This window comes from Leptodactylus fuscus, chromosome 7 (genome assembly GCF_031893055.1).
Source record: "Leptodactylus fuscus isolate aLepFus1 chromosome 7, aLepFus1.hap2, whole genome shotgun sequence".
Taxonomy (NCBI): domain Eukaryota; kingdom Metazoa; phylum Chordata; class Amphibia; order Anura; family Leptodactylidae; genus Leptodactylus; species Leptodactylus fuscus.
In genome coordinates, this window is record NC_134271.1 from 37,020,754 (window position 1) to 37,043,257 (window position 22,504).

General features: G+C 40.7%; 1 protein-coding gene across 2 annotated transcripts in view; it reads left to right on the forward strand.

The window, feature by feature from the left end:
- VRK3 (VRK serine/threonine kinase 3) overlaps positions 1-22,504 on the forward strand; it is a 51,083-nt gene that overhangs the window by 11,697 nt on the left and 16,882 nt on the right. The window contains exons 3-10 of one of the 2 annotated variants that reach the window (XM_075281808.1): positions 577-693; positions 2,314-2,448; positions 3,815-3,958; positions 5,748-5,797; positions 6,197-6,263; positions 11,795-11,876; positions 15,746-15,848; positions 21,602-21,691. In XM_075281808.1, coding sequence (XP_075137909.1) covers positions 577-693; positions 2,314-2,448; positions 3,815-3,958; positions 5,748-5,797; positions 6,197-6,263; positions 11,795-11,876; positions 15,746-15,848; positions 21,602-21,691 — 788 coding nt within the window. The remainder of the gene's footprint in view (positions 1-576; positions 694-2,313; positions 2,449-3,814; positions 3,959-5,747; positions 5,798-6,196; positions 6,264-11,794; positions 11,877-15,745; positions 15,849-21,601; positions 21,692-22,504) is intronic. The other variant, XM_075281809.1, reaches the window with a different exon arrangement.

The window sequence follows — 22,504 nt, forward strand, 5'->3', positions numbered from 1 at the left end:
CATAATCTTTGGCTTAGCTCTGAACTCCATCCACCCCAGCCACTAGGTGTGTGAGGGTTTGGGGGTTAATTGAATTTTATCTCTTCATGCCTTGACAGCCTAACTGTTTTTTCCACCATTGCTTAGAGATGTTCTCTTGAATTGTCTATTCATTGACTTGGTCTGTTGTTTGTCCATTGTCTCCAGCCAAATGGAGATGTCTCAAATCAGCTGGAGTGAGACAACTGCCTCCCCAGACAACAATGGATTGCAAGATGCCAGCATGGACATGTGATTTTAGTTTAAACCTGGGACAAAAAGGCATAATATAGCTATATCCAGATATTGCTGGCGCCATCTTGTCACATAATATGATATTCAGTTTGAAACATAAATAGTTATACTGCATTTAGTTTTAAGGATAACAATTGTTTTTGTGAGCACCATTTTTTGATTAGTTGGTGTCCCAGCAGTTGGACTACTACCACTTACTCATATATCTTATATACCATCAATGTTGTAAGTCAGAGCAACCCTTTAATTTTTTTAAAAACTATAATTATTTTGCATTACAGTGTACTTTTTACTTCCATATAGGCTACAGAACACCAAGTCAATTTTCTCCAAATGTCTCTGTTCAGAATGAAGCAAGCTGCAGTCCTTCAAATAATGCAGCACAGTGCAAGGAATTGCCAAGTTGCTCTCCTAACTCTTGTAAGGTTTGATTTAATTATTTTATAAATCTAGAAGAAACTTCTAATTGATTACCTTCCTTATTTTTTATGTTTGTAATTTCATTCTGTCAAATAGGATGTTGGCTACTTTTAGATTTTAACATAGTCTTTTTATACCAAACTCTTGTCGACCCTTTCCTTGACATATGAAGTCCCATATGTACTTGATGGGAGACTAGTCCATAGACACTGCAGGCCATGGTAATCTGTTTATGCCATGCAGACCGCTCAATGTATCACTGGCAACATGGCATAATCCTGTTGACCTTTACATTATACCACCCTACACCATAATCCCAGGAGTAGGACTAGTGTCATGTTTCCTTCTGAAGGACTCTTCAGTGTTGCCTATGTTATCTTCAGACTAATCCAATCAGATAGAGCTCCATTCCAGTCTCTTGCTGTACACTATGATAAGCTTTGAGAGCGATGGCATGCGGTCAATGGAACACCTGTAGCTGGATATCTAGCTGGTTGCCAGTGCAAGTGCCTTTTAAGTTTTATGTATACACTAAAAGCAGAGAGACATCTGCACTATAGAGAGACAGTTTTCTTTCTCAACACAGCTAAGTTATCAGGAATTGCTATTCAACCTTCTACTGACAGAAATGACTTGTTTAACCCCTTCCCGCACCATGGAAGGGGTTTAATAATAGTATGTCGTGGAACTAGTACTACTACTATTACATCATGGTAATGTCATCTGCTGAGTGAGTAACATCGACAGCAGGTGTCAGCTGTAAGAAACCTCCCCCCAATGATATTTAGCTGTCACCAGTTTCACAGAACATATTACATTGATAAACAATATACCTTGTTAAGTAAGTCACTTTTGTAGATTTTGAGAAGAACAGCTATGAAGTCTTATTGCACTAGGGTGAGCTTTCAGGTCCAGGAGCGCTGCTCCTGCCACTTATACCCGTACTATCACATATCCGCGTCACCACCTGCATTGAGAGTTAATTGTCCCACTTCTGTGATCTTAGCCAATAAACAACCAAGCAATTTTTCCTGCTTCAGGACACTTTTTTTTTTTTTTTTTCATACATGCAGTTTTGCAAGCTATATTATTTGATCAGTTCAGATAATTTTGGCGTCTTTTTTCGATGATAAATACAACTTTTTTCTTATTATATGCACAGAGATGTATCCTTACCATCTCCTGGCCAGCATATTAACAACTCCACTCATTTATTCGATTTTGTCAGGTACCAACTCTATCATGACAACATTATCTAAGATAGCCTCTTTCTCCAATCAGATGTAATGCTGAAATGCAGAGAGAAAATTAGACAATCTCTATTAACCAAAAAGAGGTCCTTCACTTGTGGCATCTTAGGTGAATGAGAAAAATTATAAAATTGATCATTCTGTCCAGGGGTTGTTTGCCCCATATATAAAGTGTCCGACTGCTTGGGATATGATGCATGGATTTAGAATGGGATCTTCTTTAAAGTTCATAGGCATAATGTATAGGTGCTCCAATATTTTTTTCCATGTAGTGTATTTGGTTTGTAGTTTCTAAATGGCTGATGGATCTTTAGCTGAAGTGTAGCAATGCATCTAAAATGGCAATAATATAAACCTTTCTGTTTTAAAGCTGATAATAGAAGACAAAAGAGAAAAAATTCAACAAGATTACCAAGCCCTGCCTTGAAGAGGACATTGATCTGTTCCCCACAAAAGGTAGAAGAGGTAAAAAAAGTATCTTCACCAGCAAAATCCGAACTAAAGGGTAAGTAATTCTGAGTAAACGTAAGCATTGCTAACTAGATGCAGTACCATTATCGGACACTGTAGAGTGGAGAGAGCAGTGCACTTTTCTTTACATCGGTATGTGTCAGGAGTTGTACCCCAGTCAATCTGAAATTGATGATCCTAGGATAGATCATCAGTATTAAAGTCCTGGAAAACTCCTTTAACAGGAAACGTGATCCTGAATTTTAATGAGATTCTGAATAATCCACAATAACCTCCACATTTTGATTTATATTTTTATACAAAAGTAAATGCAAACAGATTATTTTTAATTTACGTCTTCATGGCCTCCTCTTCCACTTCTGATATCAGAATGCCGTGGGGTTGTGTAGTGGATCAGTGAAAAAGGTTTGAATAGGCAACAGCGGATATTTTGTTCTGAAGTGTTCATGTAGACCTGGGCATGGATCTGCAGGTCTAGAAGAATCAGCCATGGAATTTTATTTTACCTGTGTGCTGCCAGGTCCCATTTCCCCTGCTGTGAAATGAAAGTTGGCCTAAGGAAAACCAATACAAAATATTAATGTACTTGTATAATACGCCGCATACACTCCACAGAATATACCCAAATACACTTGATGTGGGCTGTTCACCAATTTGTCCATATCTTTAAATGGCAAGTGTTGTTAATACCCGCGATCAGTGTGGGCACCAATTGTGGGCATTGCCTCCTGAGTGGCCAGCAAATTTGAATACCTGATATCAACATAATAGTGTAGCGGATATAGAGAGAGGCTTAAACAAACCACCAAAATTTCATATAATAAACTTGTGTCAACATTGTGAAACACAAAAAGTACCTTTCACCACCTCCACTAACTCCAACTCATTTAGTCCTAGACTGTCATGGAGTACTTACACATTGAGCCTGAGGATTATTTCTACTTGTTTTATTTGTGCATAGAAATATCACTTTACCAAATCACCTTATGACAATTATAAATTATGTATTTCTGTGCTCACTATTTGTATTAATATTAAACATTTATTATGAAGGTGTTCCCAATTTATCTAGTCCCCATACACTGACTAATTTCAGATGGATTTAATTACTGACTGCACAGTTTTGATATTTATGAATAGAATTGGCGCTCACCAATCAGGATAACAGCAGTCCTTTATTCCATCAGTCAGATACTAAAAGCATAGGGAAGAAGAGACATTCAGTATATAGCTATTATGGGTTTATCGCTCTTTACTGCTGAAACAGACTTGGTATAGTGTTAATAGTTCAAAAAAACATGTTTGTATTAACTGGATAAATAGAAAGTGTTTCTATTCTGCTCTTGTTTGCTAGATCTATAATGGTTGACTGTATATTTTTCTGTCCAATATTATTAAAGGTGAAATGAGCCCCAGGAATAAGAAAGCTAAGAATGTGCAAGTGCCGCCACTTCCAGAAAATGACGTTTTGACTGGTAACAACGGCACAAAATGGGTTCTTGACAAGTTCTTAGCACAGGAGAAGACTGCATTTTATTATAAAGGTGACTTTACAGTATGATATTTATATTTATGACATGCTACTATTACATTGATTAGGCTGTGTGCACATATTGTTAAAGAGTGTTATTTTGGCATGCCCTGGGCCAGTATAGTATGTGCAGTATTTCATACACAGTGACATACTTCAAAATACTTATACTATGTCATACAATGTGGAATCACTGGGTGATATACATCTATACAGTGGCTTATATTGGAAAATGCTGTGGTGTTTGGGGAACAGAAACTAAGCTACGAAGGACCTCTACTTTGGGAAGCTGTCAGCAGTGTCCCATAGTTACTGTTGTAAGGTTAAAGGCATTATATACTGTTCAGTTGCTATATTTTACACTAAAATTTGCTATATTTTACTGCTAAAATTTGTCCATAGCTTAGATGCTAAGAGTTGTCATATGTCTGCAGTGCATCAGCATCCCGTTGCAGCATGCCGCTCCTGATTAGGCCCAAATGAATGGGCCTAATCAGGAGGGAGTCTTGAGCCGCAGACACCGTGGCTGACTCAGCTGCAGAACCTGCGTAGACATAGGGCATACTGCTTCTTTTTCCCGCTAGCTGAAACAAATCGCTAGCGGGGAAAAAAGCGAGTGACTCCCATTAAAATGAATAGGAGACTTTTTTGCAGGCGGATTCTGCGTCAAAATCCGCCTGCAAAAAACTCTGTGTGAACATACCCTTAAAGGGGTCATGCCACAAAACAAGATATGGAGAAGATAAATTACTGATTGGTGGGGGTCTGAGACTACTGAGACCTCCAGAGAATAGGAGTGGTTTACTCCTGTTGCAACTGAGTGAAGAGCTACCCAACCTGTTGGTGGATGCAGACGCACCACTTCTCCATTGACTTCAAAGGGGGTGAGGGGGTTTAACACCATTCTCAGAATCATTGGGGGTCATAGAGGATAATTTGCTGATCAGTGGGGCCTAATCACTAATCTATGTATAGAGGATAAGTGTGTTTCATGTCATAACCCTTAACGCTTGACATTGACAAAACAACAAGTATATCTACTATATCTATAAAAAAAAAATCTATGCCATAAGCAAATACTGTCTTCAGTCTTGGATTTCTGAAGTTATCAGGATACTCATTTTGACTATCTGGCTAGAAAAGTATATATACACTAATAGAGGAGCTCTTTACAAATTTGAGAAGCAATGGGGAAACTGTATTAACTGCCCAGGTTTGGCTTCTGAGGTCTCACCCCTGGTTCACATTAGCATATGTATTCCATCCGGTTAGAGTCCGCATGACGTCCTCCCAGACGGAATACAATTGCAAGTACTGTGCTATAAAAGCACATGGACCCCATAGACTAAAATGGGGTCTGTGTGCTTGCCGCGCACTGCCCGCACCAATGATTCGGACGGAATATATACACTGATGTGAACCGACCCTCACTTAGAGGCAGAATATTTAAAAGGTTCTAAATGGGACTTAACTCACACATGTCATACACAAACTTTAAAGGGTTTTCAGGGCTCCAAAAGCATTTTTTATACTGATTACCTATCAATAGGATAGGCATAGGATAGGATCTGTAGAATCTTTAGCGAGTATTTAGAACTGATGTGGATATATTTGCAGATAATTTTTGGAAGTTGGATAATATTTATTTGTTGTTACTTATAGAAATTCTCTTTTTGTAACATAATTTGAACAAAGGCATCGTAATAGTAAGGGGAATTAGAATGTTTTGCTTGTTATTACAAATTGTTTAAATCAGTCTTTCCTTAAAAATAACATAACATTTTTTTTCTCATCTTTACAAGTATATACACAATCCAAAAGTGACAAAAGGGAGCACAGTATCTTAAAACTGGTAAGTATAACAAATCTTCATACAATTTTGTCAATGTAAAAATAAAAAAAATGGGATATGATGCCCTAAAGCCAATTATTTTTATTTTTTAAAGAGACATTTACTTTATAAACATAAGAAAAACAATGAAAATTTGGAATTTTCATAATCGTACCCACAGAATTCAGTTTCTAGTTCATTTTTGTTACAGTTATACAAATGAAATCCAAAAACAGAACTGCAAGATTTTTTTTATTCATGCAGTTCCTACAAAACATTAATAAAAGCTAAATAAAACATTGCATACCCCAAAAATTTTTGACATCTAAACATGCAACCTATACTACAAGAAAAGAAGCTCTCATATGGCAAAGGGAAACATGTGAAATGTAACTGTCTATCTATGTTTTCAACCTGTAGGATTCCAAAGATGGAAAAATTTACAATGAACAGAACTTTTTCCAAAGAGCTGCAAAGAAAACTACAGGTATTTTGGCAGAATATAAAAATCAATTCCACGTAATTGCAAGGGAAGCAAAGATGTTATGGGTAAATATCTGCATATAGGGTTTTTATTATTACCGTATTTTTGGACTATAAGATGCACTTTTTTTTCCCCCCAAATTTGGGAGGAAAATGAGGGTGTGTCTTATATGGAATGGAAGAAATTCTTTCTAATCTCCGACCATCGAAAATGCACTGAGTTGGGGATTTCGGAATAGGATCTACCTCTATTAGATATATTGGGAGATTTATGGGATGAGGGCCAGAGACCTCTGGGTCCCCCTTTACAAATCATCATTTGCCATCCACTAAATTTCCACCTACTAGTGAAGATGGAGCTGTAGAGTTTTTTTTGAAAGTTACGACAAAAAAAAATTTTGGATCTTGGACACAAGCTGGGTTGTCTTGGGTGGCCACATAATCTATCAACATCAGAGGCCAGGGCGCTTCATAATTTAGAGAACCACAGGACCATTACACTAAAAGCGTCAGATAAGGGTGGCAATTTAGTGATCATGGACAGGGGACAATATGTCCAAATGTGTAATGACTTCTTATTGAACCCGAACTATTATGAAGTTATACGGATAGATATAATAGCTGGGTATCGAAATGAACTGATGGACATAGTCACCAGAATGAAATCTGATTAGTTGGAAAGAACAAGAATTCTTGGTGCCCCTTGGGGCCACACGGTGGCTCAGTGGTTAGCACTGCAGCATTGCAGCGCTGGGTCCTGGTGTTCAAATCCCGCCAAGGGCAAAAAACCATCTGCAAGAAGTTTGCATGTTCTCCTCGTGTGTGCATGGATTTCCATCCCATATTCCAAAAAGACATACTGATAGGGGGGAAAATGTACATTGTGAACCCTATGTGGAGCTCACAATCTACATTAAAAAAAGAAAAAAAAAAAATTCTTGGTGCACCCTGTCCTTGCCACCTTCTATGCTTTGCCCAAACTGCATAAAGTGGTTAGCCCTTTAAAAGGGCGCCCTATTGTATCAGGCATAGGGTCCTTGACACACAACGTGAGCCTATATATTGATGACATCTTGAGACCGTTTGTGGTCAGTCTTCCGTCGTACATAAGAGACATGATGGACATTCTTTGCTGTTTAGAGGATGTCCACATGTCCCCTGAAGTGTTCCTGGTTAGTCTTGATGTGGAGGCCCTGTACAGCTCCATACTCCTTGACAATGGGTGTGGGGCTGTCTTGATTTTGAGACCCCAAATTATAATAAGCGAAGGCGCAGGGAAGGTGATCAAACATAAAAAACTGTTACTCACCTCTCCTGGGTTCCACTGTGACTTCCTGCGTCACAATGCCACAGAATACTGAGGGCCAATCACAGGTCTCAGTGGTCCCTGACATCATTCAGACCCTAGAGTATATTCTAACTATTATACGATTATAATACTCTAACTATTATAATAGCAGTTTCAGTTCGGCTGTGTTTGGACCCAACAAAACCGCCCCACAAACCTTGTGCGACAAATCGTGCAAATCACCACATGATCAGTGTGGTTATGTTGGCTGTATACCAATGCAATACATTTAAGTGCTAGGAATATTGTTTCCCTTTGGATTTCCATATCGTGTGGCAATTCCTTCTTAGAAAGTAAGTGTAGATGGCAGAATTCTGAACTCAAAGGGTTCCATAAAGTGATTACTAAAGACAGAAAGTTTCTCATCGAGGACCAGCTCGCATGCCAAAAGTCAGCACTAAGGCATGTGGTTGATCGTGTTCTCTCTATTTTGACCAATGTTTTGACAAAAAGCAACACGTTATGCCTTGATTTGAAGAAATTCACAGCACTGTATACTTGAATCATCCTGCTGTTAATTTAAGAGGAAACTTTAATATAGGATTCTAATACACCTGAAAGTGATTGAACATTGGGATTGTTTTTTTCCCAATTATCTAGAACTTTGAGTGGAGCGCTAATTGTTTTATTAGATATATATCTACAGCAGTTTCTCAACCTTTTTTAATTAATTACCCCTAGTAATGAAAATGTCCTAACCGAGTACCCCCAAAGTAGAGATCACTAATAAATGTTAGCAAACTAAGGCCTCGTTCACATCTGCGTTTGGATTCTGTCCGGGACAGTCTGCATGAGGACCCCCCCCCGAACGGAATACCGAACACAGCTGCAAGCAGTGTGCCAGTGAAAGCACATGGACCCTATAGACTATAATGTGGTCGGTGTTATTGCCGCCAGATCTCCGCAGGGATCAGGAAAATAGTTCACAATCTACTTTCCTGCCCGCATGATTCATGTGGGCAGCACGCAGCAAGCACACGAACCCCATTATAGTCTATGGGGTCCTTGTACTTTTACTGCACACCGCTTGCAGTTGCATTCAGTATTCCGTTCGCAACAGATAATAAGATGGCACCCACACTCATTCAGTATTTACCACTCTGGTCCATGCATCCTCTGAACACCCAGAGGCGTCATATTAACTTTAGGAGCCAAGGCCACCAGAGCTCATTAAGGGCTCATTCACACGGAGTAAACGCCAGCTTATTCTGAACATAAAACACGTTCAGAATCAGCGGCGTATAAAGCAGTTCCATTCATTTCTATGGGAGCTGGCATACGAGCGCTCCCCATAGAACTGAATGGGCTGCTTTTTTCACTATGAGCACTCCCATTGAAGTGAATGGGAAGTGCCCGCGTGTACGGCTCAACATGAGCAGAGCTAGCCGTATACGCGGGCACTTCCCATTCACTTCAATGGGAGTGCTCGTAGTGAAAAAAGCGGCCCATTCATTTCTATGGGGAGCGCTCGTATGCCGAACTAGCGTATAGAGACAAGCTCCCTTGGACCTTAGGATTTGAAAACCCTAATTGAGGAATAATGTAAGATAGCAGGTCGTAGGGGTATGAGAACCAGGCATAAAGTTTCTTATATTTTCTTTTATAATGTAAATGAACAGTTTTTTTTACTTGTTTATAATAATAAAATAGCATTATCATTAAAAAAAAATATTCTTTTTTCCTTGCATTATCTTCATTCATAATATATGAGGGTACATTTGTACCTATGCAGCTTGTTCTGGATGCAAAAATATCTCGACCCCTTATCTCGGAAGGGGGTGGAGATATTTTATTGAAATTTGGCCAATATTCTGGACCAAAACTGCAGAGATGTCACGAAATTTCAGCCCTCTAACGGCTTTTCGAAGAAAAGTTATTGCAATTTTAAAACGGAATAGTTACAATTGCACCTACTCAGCCGGACGAAGGTTAAACGCCCCTGTTCAGGAACTAGGTCGGTATTTGATGGATGTCCCCTTTCCCACTCTGACGGTGGAGCAGCGGGGGTTTTTCGACGCCCCCCTCACATTCGATGAGTTGTCCACTGCCCTGGTTGATATGGCCAGGGGTAAATCACCTGGCCCGTATGGTATCCCAGTGGAGGTGTATGTGCAATATCAGGATATACTGCTTCCGGTTTTGTTAAAATGTCACCAGGCTGCCTTTGAGGCCCGCGCTCTACTGGGTTCATTTTACGATGCCAATATCATTCTCCTTCTTATACCTGACAAGGACCTGCTGGAGTGTGGGTCTTACAGGCCCATTTCTCTTCTCAATCTTGACTATAAGCTGTTTGCCAAGGTTTTGTCTAACCGTTTAAATATTGTAATGCTGGACTTGATTCACCTAGATCAATCGGGCTTTATGCCTGGCAAGTTCACCTCTAATAATCTCAGACGGGTCCAAGTTGTTTCTCAATTAGGGGCGGCTCTCAATCAAGATTGGACGGTGGCCTCTCTAGATGCCACTAAGGCATTTGATTCGGTAGAATGGCCCTTCTTATTCCATGTTCTGAAATGTTTTGGGTTTGGGGAACCATTTATTGACTGTATTAGGCTTCTTTGTTTGTCCCCTAGGGCTGCACTTTCTATCAATGGTGCATTATCTCCATATTTTGCCCTTCACATGGGAACTCACCAGGGATTTCTTCTGTCTCCTTTGCTATTTGCCCTGGCGATAGAGTCCCTTGCCATCCTCTGATCCGATTTATAAGGGCTTGACAGTTGGCGCTAGGGAGGAGAGGACATCCCTCTATGGTGATGACCTCTTATTATTTATGTCTGACCCTGCTCACACACTCCCCAGAGCCATGGCTATCATTGATGGTTTTGGCGTATTTTCTGGTCTGAGGACAAATTGGTCCAAGTCATCGTACATGCCCCTCTCTACGCAGCCACCAGTTGGTGAAGGGGGTACATGTGTGGTCTTAAGATTGTAGACACATGTAAATATTTGGGGATTCATATTTCTACCGATCATACACGGTTTATGAGCCTAAATGTGTTTCTGCTTCTTGGTCACTTCCGGGCCAAGTTTCAGGTGTGGCGAACCCTACCCCTGTCAGTTGCTGGGCGAATTAATTTGATTAAAATGGTGGTGCTTCCAAAATGTCTATATATTTTAGAACATGATTTTTCAAACAATTAGATTCCTTATTTATTCCTTATTTATTCCCTTTATATGGGGAAACTCGAGATCTAAGGTACGTCTCTCCACCTTGTAATAATATGTATGCTGATTTTTGGCACATGATTTGGGAGTGTCCGATAATCAGAGGGTTCTGGTCCTAGGTTGTAGGCCTGCTATCAGATCTACTTAGCACCCCGATTCCACTCATACCTGAACTAGGTTTGTTTGGTGTCTTGGATGAGGAGGTTGGACTTTACATCTGGACTTACTACTGGACGTTTGCTGATCCTCAGTTACTATTATGGACTTTGGCAGCATTGTTTTGTTTTCTTGTTCTGTTTGACAAGACTTCCGATTTATGCTTATGTTGGATTATGTTCCTTTTGTCATATCTTTTGTATTGAATTCTCCTGTTGTATAATGTGTTTTACACTTTCTGAATAAAACAAGTTTAAAAATAAATAAATAACCTATACCCTGTATGTGATCTGTAAAGGCTTGACACCTGTACTCACAAAGATCAGCTGTTCTGACTGCTTTCACACACCAGAAGCTGATGTAATTGATGAGGAGCAAGGTCAGGCTGTTCCTATTCAAGTAAAAGAAGCGGAGCTGCAATTCCCAGGAATTTTCCACTATGCAGCAAATGGTGCTACAGCACTGCTTTTATTACTTAGGATTGGTTCACACTAGCGCTTGTATTCAGTCCGGAAGGAGTCCGCATGAACACCCCCCGGACGGAATACAATCGCAATTACAAGCGATGTGCAGACGGAATACAAGCGCTAGTGTGAACCAACCCTGAGATAGAAGTACCCTGGATACGCTCCCCATCCTTTACAGCAGCTACCTACACTTGGAGGCTACCAAAACAGCTAATTTGTGTAGGGTCTGGGTGTTGGACCGCCACAGAACACATACTGAGGACCTACGTTGTAGACAGGTCTTCAGTCTGAAAAATACATTTGGGGTCGGAAAACCCCTTTAATTTCTGATTAATTTAGGTTCTTTCTTAACATTTAAATCTGTTAATATGCCTGGTTTTTTTTCCCTCTCAGTTGATAACTGGAAAAAGCGCCATGGTTGTCCTACACTGGGTATTCCAACTTGTATTGGTTTTGGAATTCATGATTGTTACAGGTAATAAGCAGCTTATTTTTCCTGTGCATTTTATAGAAACAAGCAACAATAGAAAATTATAGTGTTTCAGAAACTCAAAACAAACTCAAATTAATTAAACATAAGATGATATTAATTTTAAAGGGGTTTTCAGACAGATAAATTTAAGAAAAGGGGCAGAAAGGGTTAAAAAAGGCATTATTTATCTTAATAATCTAATGGTGACCTGCCTGAGGGGACATTTTTTATATGTCAAGGAAAATGGAGACTAGCGGGTAAGCATCAGCATAACATAATTTTGATCCAATTTTGTCAGTTCTGCAAAGTAAATATCCCTGGTGGACACCCCCTTTATAACATTTGTATCTTTTCATTTTCTTTATCCATAAATAGTGTATGCAGAGATAATAAACTTAATGTAATATGTTTCGTGTACATATCAGCTATCTACCATACTGGCAAAGTGGAGGACCCGCGGAGGGTATCAGCCTTCAGCTTCTTTTAGGCAGAGTTCCATTGGAGAAAGTTTTTAATTTAGGTATTCTCCGAAAAGTATACCAACCAAACCAGAGACTCCACAACGATAAGGAGCCTAGCTTTTTACAGTGGTGCATTTTAAAAAAAAATTATTAGTGGAGCGTATCTCCAGTTATACAACTTTGGAATGAATGAATGAATCAAACATTTGAATATAAGAAACTTTGTGATATCTTTTATTAAAGCAATAGGTTCCCTTCTCTACTTCCTCTTTATCTTCAATCAGACTGTTGTCTATAAAGAGTCAGTCTCTATCCACCTCATACACAGATATACATGAGGGGAAGAAACTGTTAATTTCTTACAATTTCTTACCTCTTTCTGCTCAGTTATTGATTCTTATCTTGAAGATACACCATTGTCAGAAAAGCCCTCACTCACAATGTAGCAGAGTTTAGCAGCTACAGTACAGTTACTTGTGTATCATTCCAATAGCTTCCACTTTCCTATGCCATAGACTTTTGTGTAAAAATTAACTCAGCCTGAAAAAGTAAAGAAAGGAGCTTATTTCTTAAGGAGATATTATAAAAAGTTTCACATGTAGTATTCATTTATGAAAAGTTGTGATAATGATAAATTTGCCAAAAAAAAGTTGGCAAAGAGTGGCAGTTGAAGGTTTCCTTTAACCCTTTCACTGCCAGGGGTCTCTGGAAATTTGGCACCTCCAGTAGCCAGAACAGTTTTCCCAGTTTTTGACATATAAAACCTAAATTCCAACGTTAAGAGATAATGCTGGGGGGGGGGGTCCCCATACCTATATATTTTCTTAAAGTAGACACCTGCAGAATTGTCATAATGCCACATGGTACTGTATGCGAACAGGCACCTTCATGCAATTTTGATTAAAAGTGAATGTCTTATAATAAAAAAATGCAAATAAATGTATATTAGTTGCTAAAAGTGGAAACCAAACAAAAAATTATATGCATCAAACCTCCTAAAAATAAGAGTTCAACATGTGCTGAATTCATTACTGTCACTAAGGCCTACACCTGCGTTAACATGTCTTTGGAAAATCACCAGAACTGGAAGGAACAAATATCTGCTTTTAAGCTGAAATTTTAAAAAAGTATCTTCCTATAAAATATAAGTATTACACATCGTGGAAAGCAAGTGCACCCCTAAACGCTATATATTTTTTGAAAGTAGACACCCTGAAGATTATATGTGTCTCAGTAGGTTATCAATAGCCACATTCACCTTCATGTAACTTTGTAACAAACACAAATAGTTTTTTGAAAAAATGCACTAAAACACATTTATGCACCTAAAACTCATGTTCAATCTTACATTCACATACAAGATACATTTAAAATAATAGCTCAAGGTGTAGACTGTGTGTGTATATATGCGTGCGTGTGTGTATGTGTGTGTGTGTGTGTGTATATATATATATATATATATATATATATATATATATATATATATATATATATATATATATATATATATATAGTGCCTACAAGTAGTAATCAACCCCCTGCAGATTTAGCAGGTTTACACATTCTGAATTAACTTGGCATTGTGACATTTGGACTGTAGATCAGCCTGGAAGTGTGAAATGCACTGCAGCAAAAAAGAATGTTATTTCTTTGTTTATTTTTTTAAAAAATTGTGAAAAGTTTATTCAGAGGGTCATTTATTATTCAACCCCTCAAACCACCAGAATTCTGTTTGGTTCCCCTAAAGTATTAAGAAGTAGTTCAGGCACGAAGAACAATGAGCTTCACATGTTTGGATTAATTATCTCTTTTTCCAGCCTTTTCTGACTATTTAAGACCCTCCCCAAACTTGTGAACAGCCCTCATACATGGTCAACATGGGAAAGACAAAGGACCATTCCAAGGCCATCAGAGACAAGATCGTGGAGGGTCACAAGGCTGGCAAGGGGTACAAAACCCTTTCCAAGGAGTTAGGCCTACCTGTCTCCACTGTTGGGAGCATCATCCGGAAGTGGAAGGCTTATGGAACTACTGTTAGCCTTCCACGGCCTGGACAGCCTTTGAAAGTTTCCTCCCGTGCCGAGGCCAGGCTTGTCCGAAGAGTCAAGGCTAACCCAAGGACAACAAGGAAGGAGCTCCGGGAAGATCTCATGGCAGTGGGGACATTGGTTTCAGTCAATACCATAAGTAACGTACTCCACCGCAATGGTCTCCGTTCCAGACGAGCCCGTAAGGTACCTTTACTTTCAAAGCGTCATGTCAAGGCTCGTCTACAGTTTGCTCATGATCACTTGGAGGACTCTGAGACAGACTGGTTCAAGGTTCTCTGGTCTGATGACACCAAGATCGAGATCTTTGGTGCCAACCACACACGTGACGTTTGGAGACTGGATGGCACTGCATACGACCCCAAGAATACCATCCCTACAGTCAAGCATGGTGGTGGCAGCATCATGCTGTGGGGCTGCTTCTCAGCCAAGGGGCCTGGCCATCTGGTCCGCATCCATGGGAAGATGGATAGCACGGCCTACCTGGAGATTTTGGCCAAGAACCTCCGCTCCTCCATCAAGGATCTTAAGATGGGTCGTCATTTCATCTTCCAACAAGACAGCGACCCAAAGCACACAGCCAAGAAAACCAAGGCCTGGTTCAAGAGGGAAAAAATCAAGGTGTTGCAGTGGCCTAGTCAGTCTCCTGACCTTAACCCAATTGAAAACTTGTGGAAGGAGCTCAAGATTAAAGTCCACATGAGACACCCAAAGAACCTAGATAACTTGGAGAAGATCTGCATGGAGGAGTGGGCCAAGATAACTCCAGAGACCTGTGCCGGCCTGATCAGGTCTTATAAAAGATGATTATTAGCTGTAATTGCAAACAAGGGTTATTCCACAAAATATTAAACCTAGGGGTTGAATAATAATTGACCCACACTTTTATGTTTAAAATTTATTAAAATGTAACTGAGCAACATAACTTTTTGGTTTGTAAGATTTATGCATCTGTTAATAAATCCTGCTCTTGTTTGAAGTTTGAAGGCTCTAACTTATTTGCATCTTATCAAACCTGCTAAATCGGCAGGGGGTTGAATACTACTTGTAGGCACTGTATATGTGTATATATATATATATATATATATATATATATATATATATATATATATATATATATCCTACTAGTCCTATCCTTCCTATCCTACTCCTACTCCTACTAGTAGTATAGTATAGTAGTAGTAGTCAGAGTCAGTATTCTGCTGTTCAAAACGTGATTGTGAATCAAGTTTAATATACAAGTAGGGGTCATAAATAAATACAAATACATTTCAATGATTTAATAATATTTAGAATAAAAGGATTAATTACCAAAAAACTCATCAACAATTTTACTTCCTATTTTACAATCTGATGTCTGTAGATTTTTGGTGTTTTCTGCACTGGGACAAAATCTTCAGACTATCATCAGTGAAAGGAATGGTCAACTGTGTGAGACAGCGGTCTATCAGATTCTGTACAGGATGGTATGTAACCATTTTTATACATTATTTCTTACATTATTTACATAAAATTGATATAATTTGTAAATGAAAAACTGGTAATTGTTTCTGACTCTCAATAAATGTCTCAACTCAAAAGAAAATAAGAGGTTGCTAAAGAAAAATTAGCACAAACCTAAAGATAACGCCTATATATACAAATGACTACACACACCCTTGTTGCATATCTTCCTCAGGCCTATGCCAGGGCACTTCAGTCTGTGGTAATTGCCTCAGGAAGATTTGGTATGTATCATTGTAGAATGGTGGGCACACCACCCACCTGATTCTTAGAACCCATGGTAATACATCACAAGCATACAGGAAAAACATATCTATCCTGAATAATGTATTCAGGATATATATCTTTTTCCCGTATTTTTGCAATGCAGATGGTCCATGTATTATTGTGGGTTCTAAGAATCGGGTGGGACCCTCGTAGTACTAGATGTTGATGTTGATGTGGATGTTAGGAATAGTGACTATCCACAGTCAGCGATTTTGGCTGTACAATATATGGACGGGGAAGAGCGACTGACCTGAGCTCAATTAGTTTCCACTGTCGTATAATTCTGGTTATATATTAGCAGCGTTTGATGAGAATGGGTGGTACTAACTGATTTCACAGAGTGTGGTAGGCTCTCTAAAATATGGAGAGATCCTTGGTGATGTCTATCGATGTAAGGTTTGTTTATTGAGCATGAAGGTGTGGACGCTGGGCAATGAGTGATTGGCTTGACGTTATCAAAGGCCTCTGAGAAGGTCGACATGATGTTAAAGGGAGCGCCCTCTATAGGCTTGCTTGACTGAGACTCTGTCTTCCTAATTACATCATGGAAGATCAGGGGCGGATCCAGGGCCGGGCGAGCCGGGCAACCGCCCGGGGCCCCGCGCCATACGAGGCACGACACAGGCCGGACAGGCCTCAGCCAAGCACAGGCTGGAGCCGGCCTTCATGAGATCCGGGCCCTAGCCGGCCCTGAAGCGCCCTGCACCGAGGCCCCGCGGAATCAGACACTGACAGTGACAGACAGTCAACTCATCAGCGCTGCCTGCAGATGCCCACCGTCCGCCCGCTCCAAGTATCTGATGCGCAGCGATACCTAGAGAGGGGGGAGGTGGTACAGGGGGAGTAAATGATCGGGGCCCCCTGTTGGTGGAATACTTTCCACCAACAGGGGGCCCCGAAGCTGCAGCAATGGCTGACACACAGGAGCTGCAGGTCTGGCTCCTGTCAGCGCTTCAGGACGCTCCCCCTCTCTCCCCCCTCCCTTTCTCTGCCTGTCCTCTGCCCACCAATGAGAGGGCTGAGGAGAGCCCAGAAGGCGGGGCTTATCCCTGCTGAGCTCCTGCCGTCCTGCACACCAGAAGAGAGGAAGAAGAAAGGAAGAAGCTGATCCAGGAAAATGAAACTGAAGAAAGAAAACAGGTCCACAGGTACATACTGGGGTTACTTATGAATATCAGGCATTTGGGGTGATTACTTTTGTTTTAGTAACTCCATGTGCCTCATATTAATAGCAGTTAACCCTATCATGTCCCTCACATTAACCCCTGTTTGCCTCACCATAAGAGTTACTGATATGTGAGACATATGGGGGTAATAGTAATGAAGATACTTTATTATTACCTCCATGTCTCTCACATATCAGTAACTCTTATGTGAGGTACACAAGGCTTAATGTGAGGGACATGATGGGGTTAACTGCTATTAATATGAGGCACATGGAGTTACTAAATTGTAATGCACATGACCAGATTTTTTGTCCACAATTGTCCTGGTATAGCAGTCAGCGGTGACGTGACAGTATTTAGTCCTGTAGGGGCCACTAAGGGACATAATACTGTGTGCAGGGGTCACTATGGGGTATAATACTGTGTGCAGGGGCCACTATGGGGTGTAATAGTGTGTGCAGGGGCCTCTAAGGGACATAATACTGTGTGCAGGGGCCACTATGGGGTATAATATGGTGTGCAGGGGTCACTGTGGGACATAATACTGTGTGCAGGGGCCACTATGGTGTGTAATAGTGTGTGCAGGGGCCTCTAAGGGACATAATACTGTGTGCAGGGGCCACTATGGGGTATAATACGGTGTGCAGGGGCCACTATGGGGTATAATACGGTGTGCAGGGGTCACTGTGGGACATAATACTGTGTGCAGGGGCCACTGTGGGACATAATACTGTGTGCAGGGGCCACTATGGGACATAATACTGTGTGCAGGGGCCACTATGGGGTATAATACTGTGTGCAGGGGCCACTATGGGGTGTAATAATGTGTGCAGGGGCCTCTAAGGGACATAATACTGTGTGCAGGGGCCACTATGGGGTATAATATGGTGTGCAGGGGCCACTATGGGGTATAATACGGTGTGCAGGGGTCACTGTGGGACGTAATACTGTGTGCAGGGGCCACTATGGGGTGTAATAGTGTGTGCAGGGGCCTCTAAGGGACATAATACGGTGTGCAGGGGCCACTATGGGGTATAATACGGTGTGCAGGGGTCACTGTGGGACATAATACTGTGTGCAGGGGCCACTATGGGACATAATACTGTGTGTACGGGCCACTATGGGACATAATAGAGCGCGCAGGAATGCGTAGGAGAGACTCGGTCGAGATCTTCGGTGTCGGGGGGCCCCCATGTCAAAAGTTCGCCACGGGGCCCCGCCATTCCTAGTTATGCCACTCTGTGGATCGCTCACTAAATAACAGGGAATCTGATTCGATTCCCTGATAGTGAGCGGATCGCTGCTGTGCTTTCAGTTCTATGCACAGACATAGAACTGAAAGCTGTCAGTGTAGCCAGGCCGACGCAGGCTCAATGACATCATCGCTCCAGTCCTGCAGTGCAGTCTGAAGGAGGAGAACGCTCGGCTGTGGCCTGTGGCTCATCACATGGGTAAGTCAGTGTATGACAGTATGATGTGTTTGTTGTACTGAGGACTGGAGTATATAATACAGTGGGGGGTACTGAGGAGTATATAATACAGTAAAGGGGTACTGAGGAGTATATAATACAGTGAGGGGGTACTGAGGCGTATATAATACAGTGTGTGTGTGGGGGGGGGTACTGAGGTGCATATAATACAGTGGGGTGGGGGTACCGTACTGAGGAGTATATAATACAGTGGGGGGTACTGAGGAGCATATAATAAAGTAAAGGGGTACTGAGGAGTATATACAGTCCTATGAAAAAGTTTGGGCACCCCTATTAATCTTAATCATTTTTAGTTCTAAATATTTTGGTGTTTGCAGCAGCCATTTCAGTTTGATATATCTAATAACTGATGGACACAGTAATATTTCAGGATTGAAATGAGGTTTATTGTACTAACAGAAAATGTGCAATATGCATTAAACCAAAATTTGACCGGTGCAAAAGTATGGGCACCTCAACAGAAAAGTGACATTAATATTTAGTAGATCCTCCTTTTGCAAAGATAACAGCCTCTAGTCGCTTCCTGTAGCTTTTAATCAGTTCCTGGATCCTGGATAAAGGTATTTTGGACAAACAATTCAAGTTCAGTTAAGTTAGATGGTCGCCGAGCATGGACAGCCCGCTTCAAATCATCCCACAGATGTTCAATGATATTCAGGTCTGGGGACTGGGATGGCCATTCCAGAACATTGTAATTGTTCCTCTGCATGAATGCCTGAGGATTTGGAGCGGTGTTTTGGATCATTGTCTTGCTGAAATATCCATCCCCGGCGTAACTTCAACTTCGTCACTGATTCTTGAACATTATTCTCAAGAATCTGCTGATACTGAGTGGAATCCATGCGACTCTCAACTTTAACAAGATTCCCGATGCCGGCATTGGCCACACAGCCCCAAAGCATGATGGAACCTCCACCAAATTTTACAGTGGGTAGCATGTGTTTTTCTTGGAATGCTGTTTCTTTTTGGACGCCATGCATAATGCCTTTTTTTATAACCAAACAACTCAATTTTTGTTTCCAAAATGAAGCTGCCTTGTCCAAATGTGCTTTTTCATACCTTAGGCAACTCTATTTGTGGCGTACGTGCAGAAACGGCTTCTTTCTCATCACTCTCCCATACAGCTTCTATTTGTGCAAAGTGCGCTGTATAGTTGACCGATGCACAGTGACACCATCTGCAGAAAGATGATGCTGCAGCTCTTTGGAGGTGGTCTGTGGATTGTCCTTGACTGTTCTCACCATTCTTCTTCTCTGCCTTTCTGATATTTTTCTTGGCCTGCCACTTCTGGGCTTAACAAGAACTGTCCCTGTGGTCTTCCATTTCCTTACTATGTTCCTCACAGTGGAAACTGACAGGTTCAATCTCTGAGACAACTTTTTGTATCCTTCCCCTGAACAACTATGTTGAACAATCTTTGTTTTCAGATCATTTGAGAGTTGTTTTGAGTAGCCCATGATGCCACTCTTCAGAGGAGATTCAAATAGGAGATCAACTTGCAATTGGCCACCTTAAATACCTTTTCTTATGATTGGATACATCTGGCTATGAAGTTCAAAGCTCACTGAGGTTACAAAACCAATTTTGTGCTTCAGTAAGTCAGTAAAAAGTAGTTAGGGGAATTCAAATCAATAAAATGATAAGGGTGCCCATACTTTTGCACCGGTCAAATTTTGGTTTAATGCATATTGCGCATTTTCTGTTAGTACAATAAACCTCATTTCAATCCTGAAATATTACTGTGTCCATCAGTTATTAGATATATCAAACTGAAATGGCTGTTGCAAACACCAAAATATTTAGAACAAAAAATGATTAAGATTAATAGGGGTGCCCAAACTTTTTCATAGGACTGTAATACAGTGTGTGTGGGGGGGGGAGTACTGAGGTGCATATAATACAGTGGGGTGGGGGTAAAAAAAAGCCTCAAAAACGCATTTCTAGGGCTAATTTTTTCAAAAAATCATGGGGGAGGACCCCCAGACCCCCCCTTTGCCCTGGGGGGTATTCCCCCCGGTAACTAGGGCCCTGCAAAAGTCAATTGCCCAGGGCCCTGCAAAGCCTGGATCCGCCACTGTGGAAGATAGACTTGCACTTTCCAGTCAGCGCCCTCTATTGGTGTGCATACTTGAGGCACTGGCATCCTAATTACATCATGGAAGTCAGATTTGCATATTCTTCCCATGTTCCTTTGCAGTGGAGCGCTCATGGCTTAATAACACTCCACACACTTATATGGTGGTCTCTCCCTATGGAGTGACGATATCCCCTCATCACTATAGCTAGCAATCCTGCCCATTACTATCCACTCCCACTCTCCTTGTCTCACTAAGCCTAGCGTTCCCGCCCATTACTAGGCCCTCCCACAATCCCGCTGTCTCCCTAGTTAATCTATTTCCCACCTACTACTAGAAGAGAGGGAGATGCTATTCCCCAGACACAGAAAGGCTTAGTAAGTATTGATAGGGGAGGGGGGAGAGTATCGGTGTTCCGTTTCAGAAGCAGTGACCAGAACGTCACCGTATTATCAGAAAGTCTCACATGACCGCTCCAGGGATATTGATAATTATAGATATTTTTTTTATTGAAGTAAATTAGAAGTTAGGCGGGGGGAGGGAGTTTAGTTTAGGGGTTCATTCTCACTTTATCCTAGACAACCCCTTTAATATCACAGTGTTTTTTTGAAGCTATTATTATATATCACCCGCAAATCACTGTTGTTTTTTATTTAAAAAAAACTCTATAAAACTATAAAAATACTCAAATTCAGTTGCTCCATTTATATTTCTGCAGATTGATGTACTTGAATATATTCATGAAAATGAGTATGCACATGGTGATATAACAACTGAAAATATTTATGTAAATTTTGATAATCATGAGGTAAGAAATCTCATTCTATATTTTTTTGGCTTATTTAATCTACTTTTTAACTATAGGTACTCTGTAGGAATATGTTACCTATGTATAGCCAGGCCTATCACTTATTTTTATGGAAGTAAAGCACACAACCTCTTTCTGCTGTCATAAAGTGTATTATACATTAAAACTTCACTCTGTATAGTACAAGCATTTGTTTAGCAAAAATAACGGTAATATTTTACACAATGCACAATAGTCATTACAATTTTTCCTTTGTATGATATCAGGTGTTCATTCTAAAGTTCCTCTACTAAAGTAATAGGGATTGCTGTTAAAGGGACAGTAACGTTAATTTTTTTATATTCTTATATATTTTTTTTTATTAACTGGTTTTCATTTTAACTGCTTAACGACTGGTCCATAGTAAAATTATGTCGGCACTGACAGGTTCTTCCTGACTGCCCTATAGTAAAATTACGTCGGGCAGTCAGGGAAGGTTTTCGCTGTCAGTGCTGATGTAATGGAGCAGGTGTTAGCTGTATCTGACTCATCCCCGATGGGGGTTAAACCTTGATTGCCACGATCAAACATAATCGAGGCAACCAAAGGGTTCTGCGATATTGCCGGGATCCCCGGCACCCCCTGCGGCGAGATAAGGGTCTAGGGTTGCTGTCTTATGTCCCCCCTAATACTGTAATACTTGTGAATCTATCTATCTATATATAATAAAACTCAAAATCAGTAGTAGCCCACTCTATACAAAATCCACAGTTCTCGCTCGATTTGGATGAAATTTGGCACGCTCCCTCTCCACCCACAGGAGCAGAATACTTT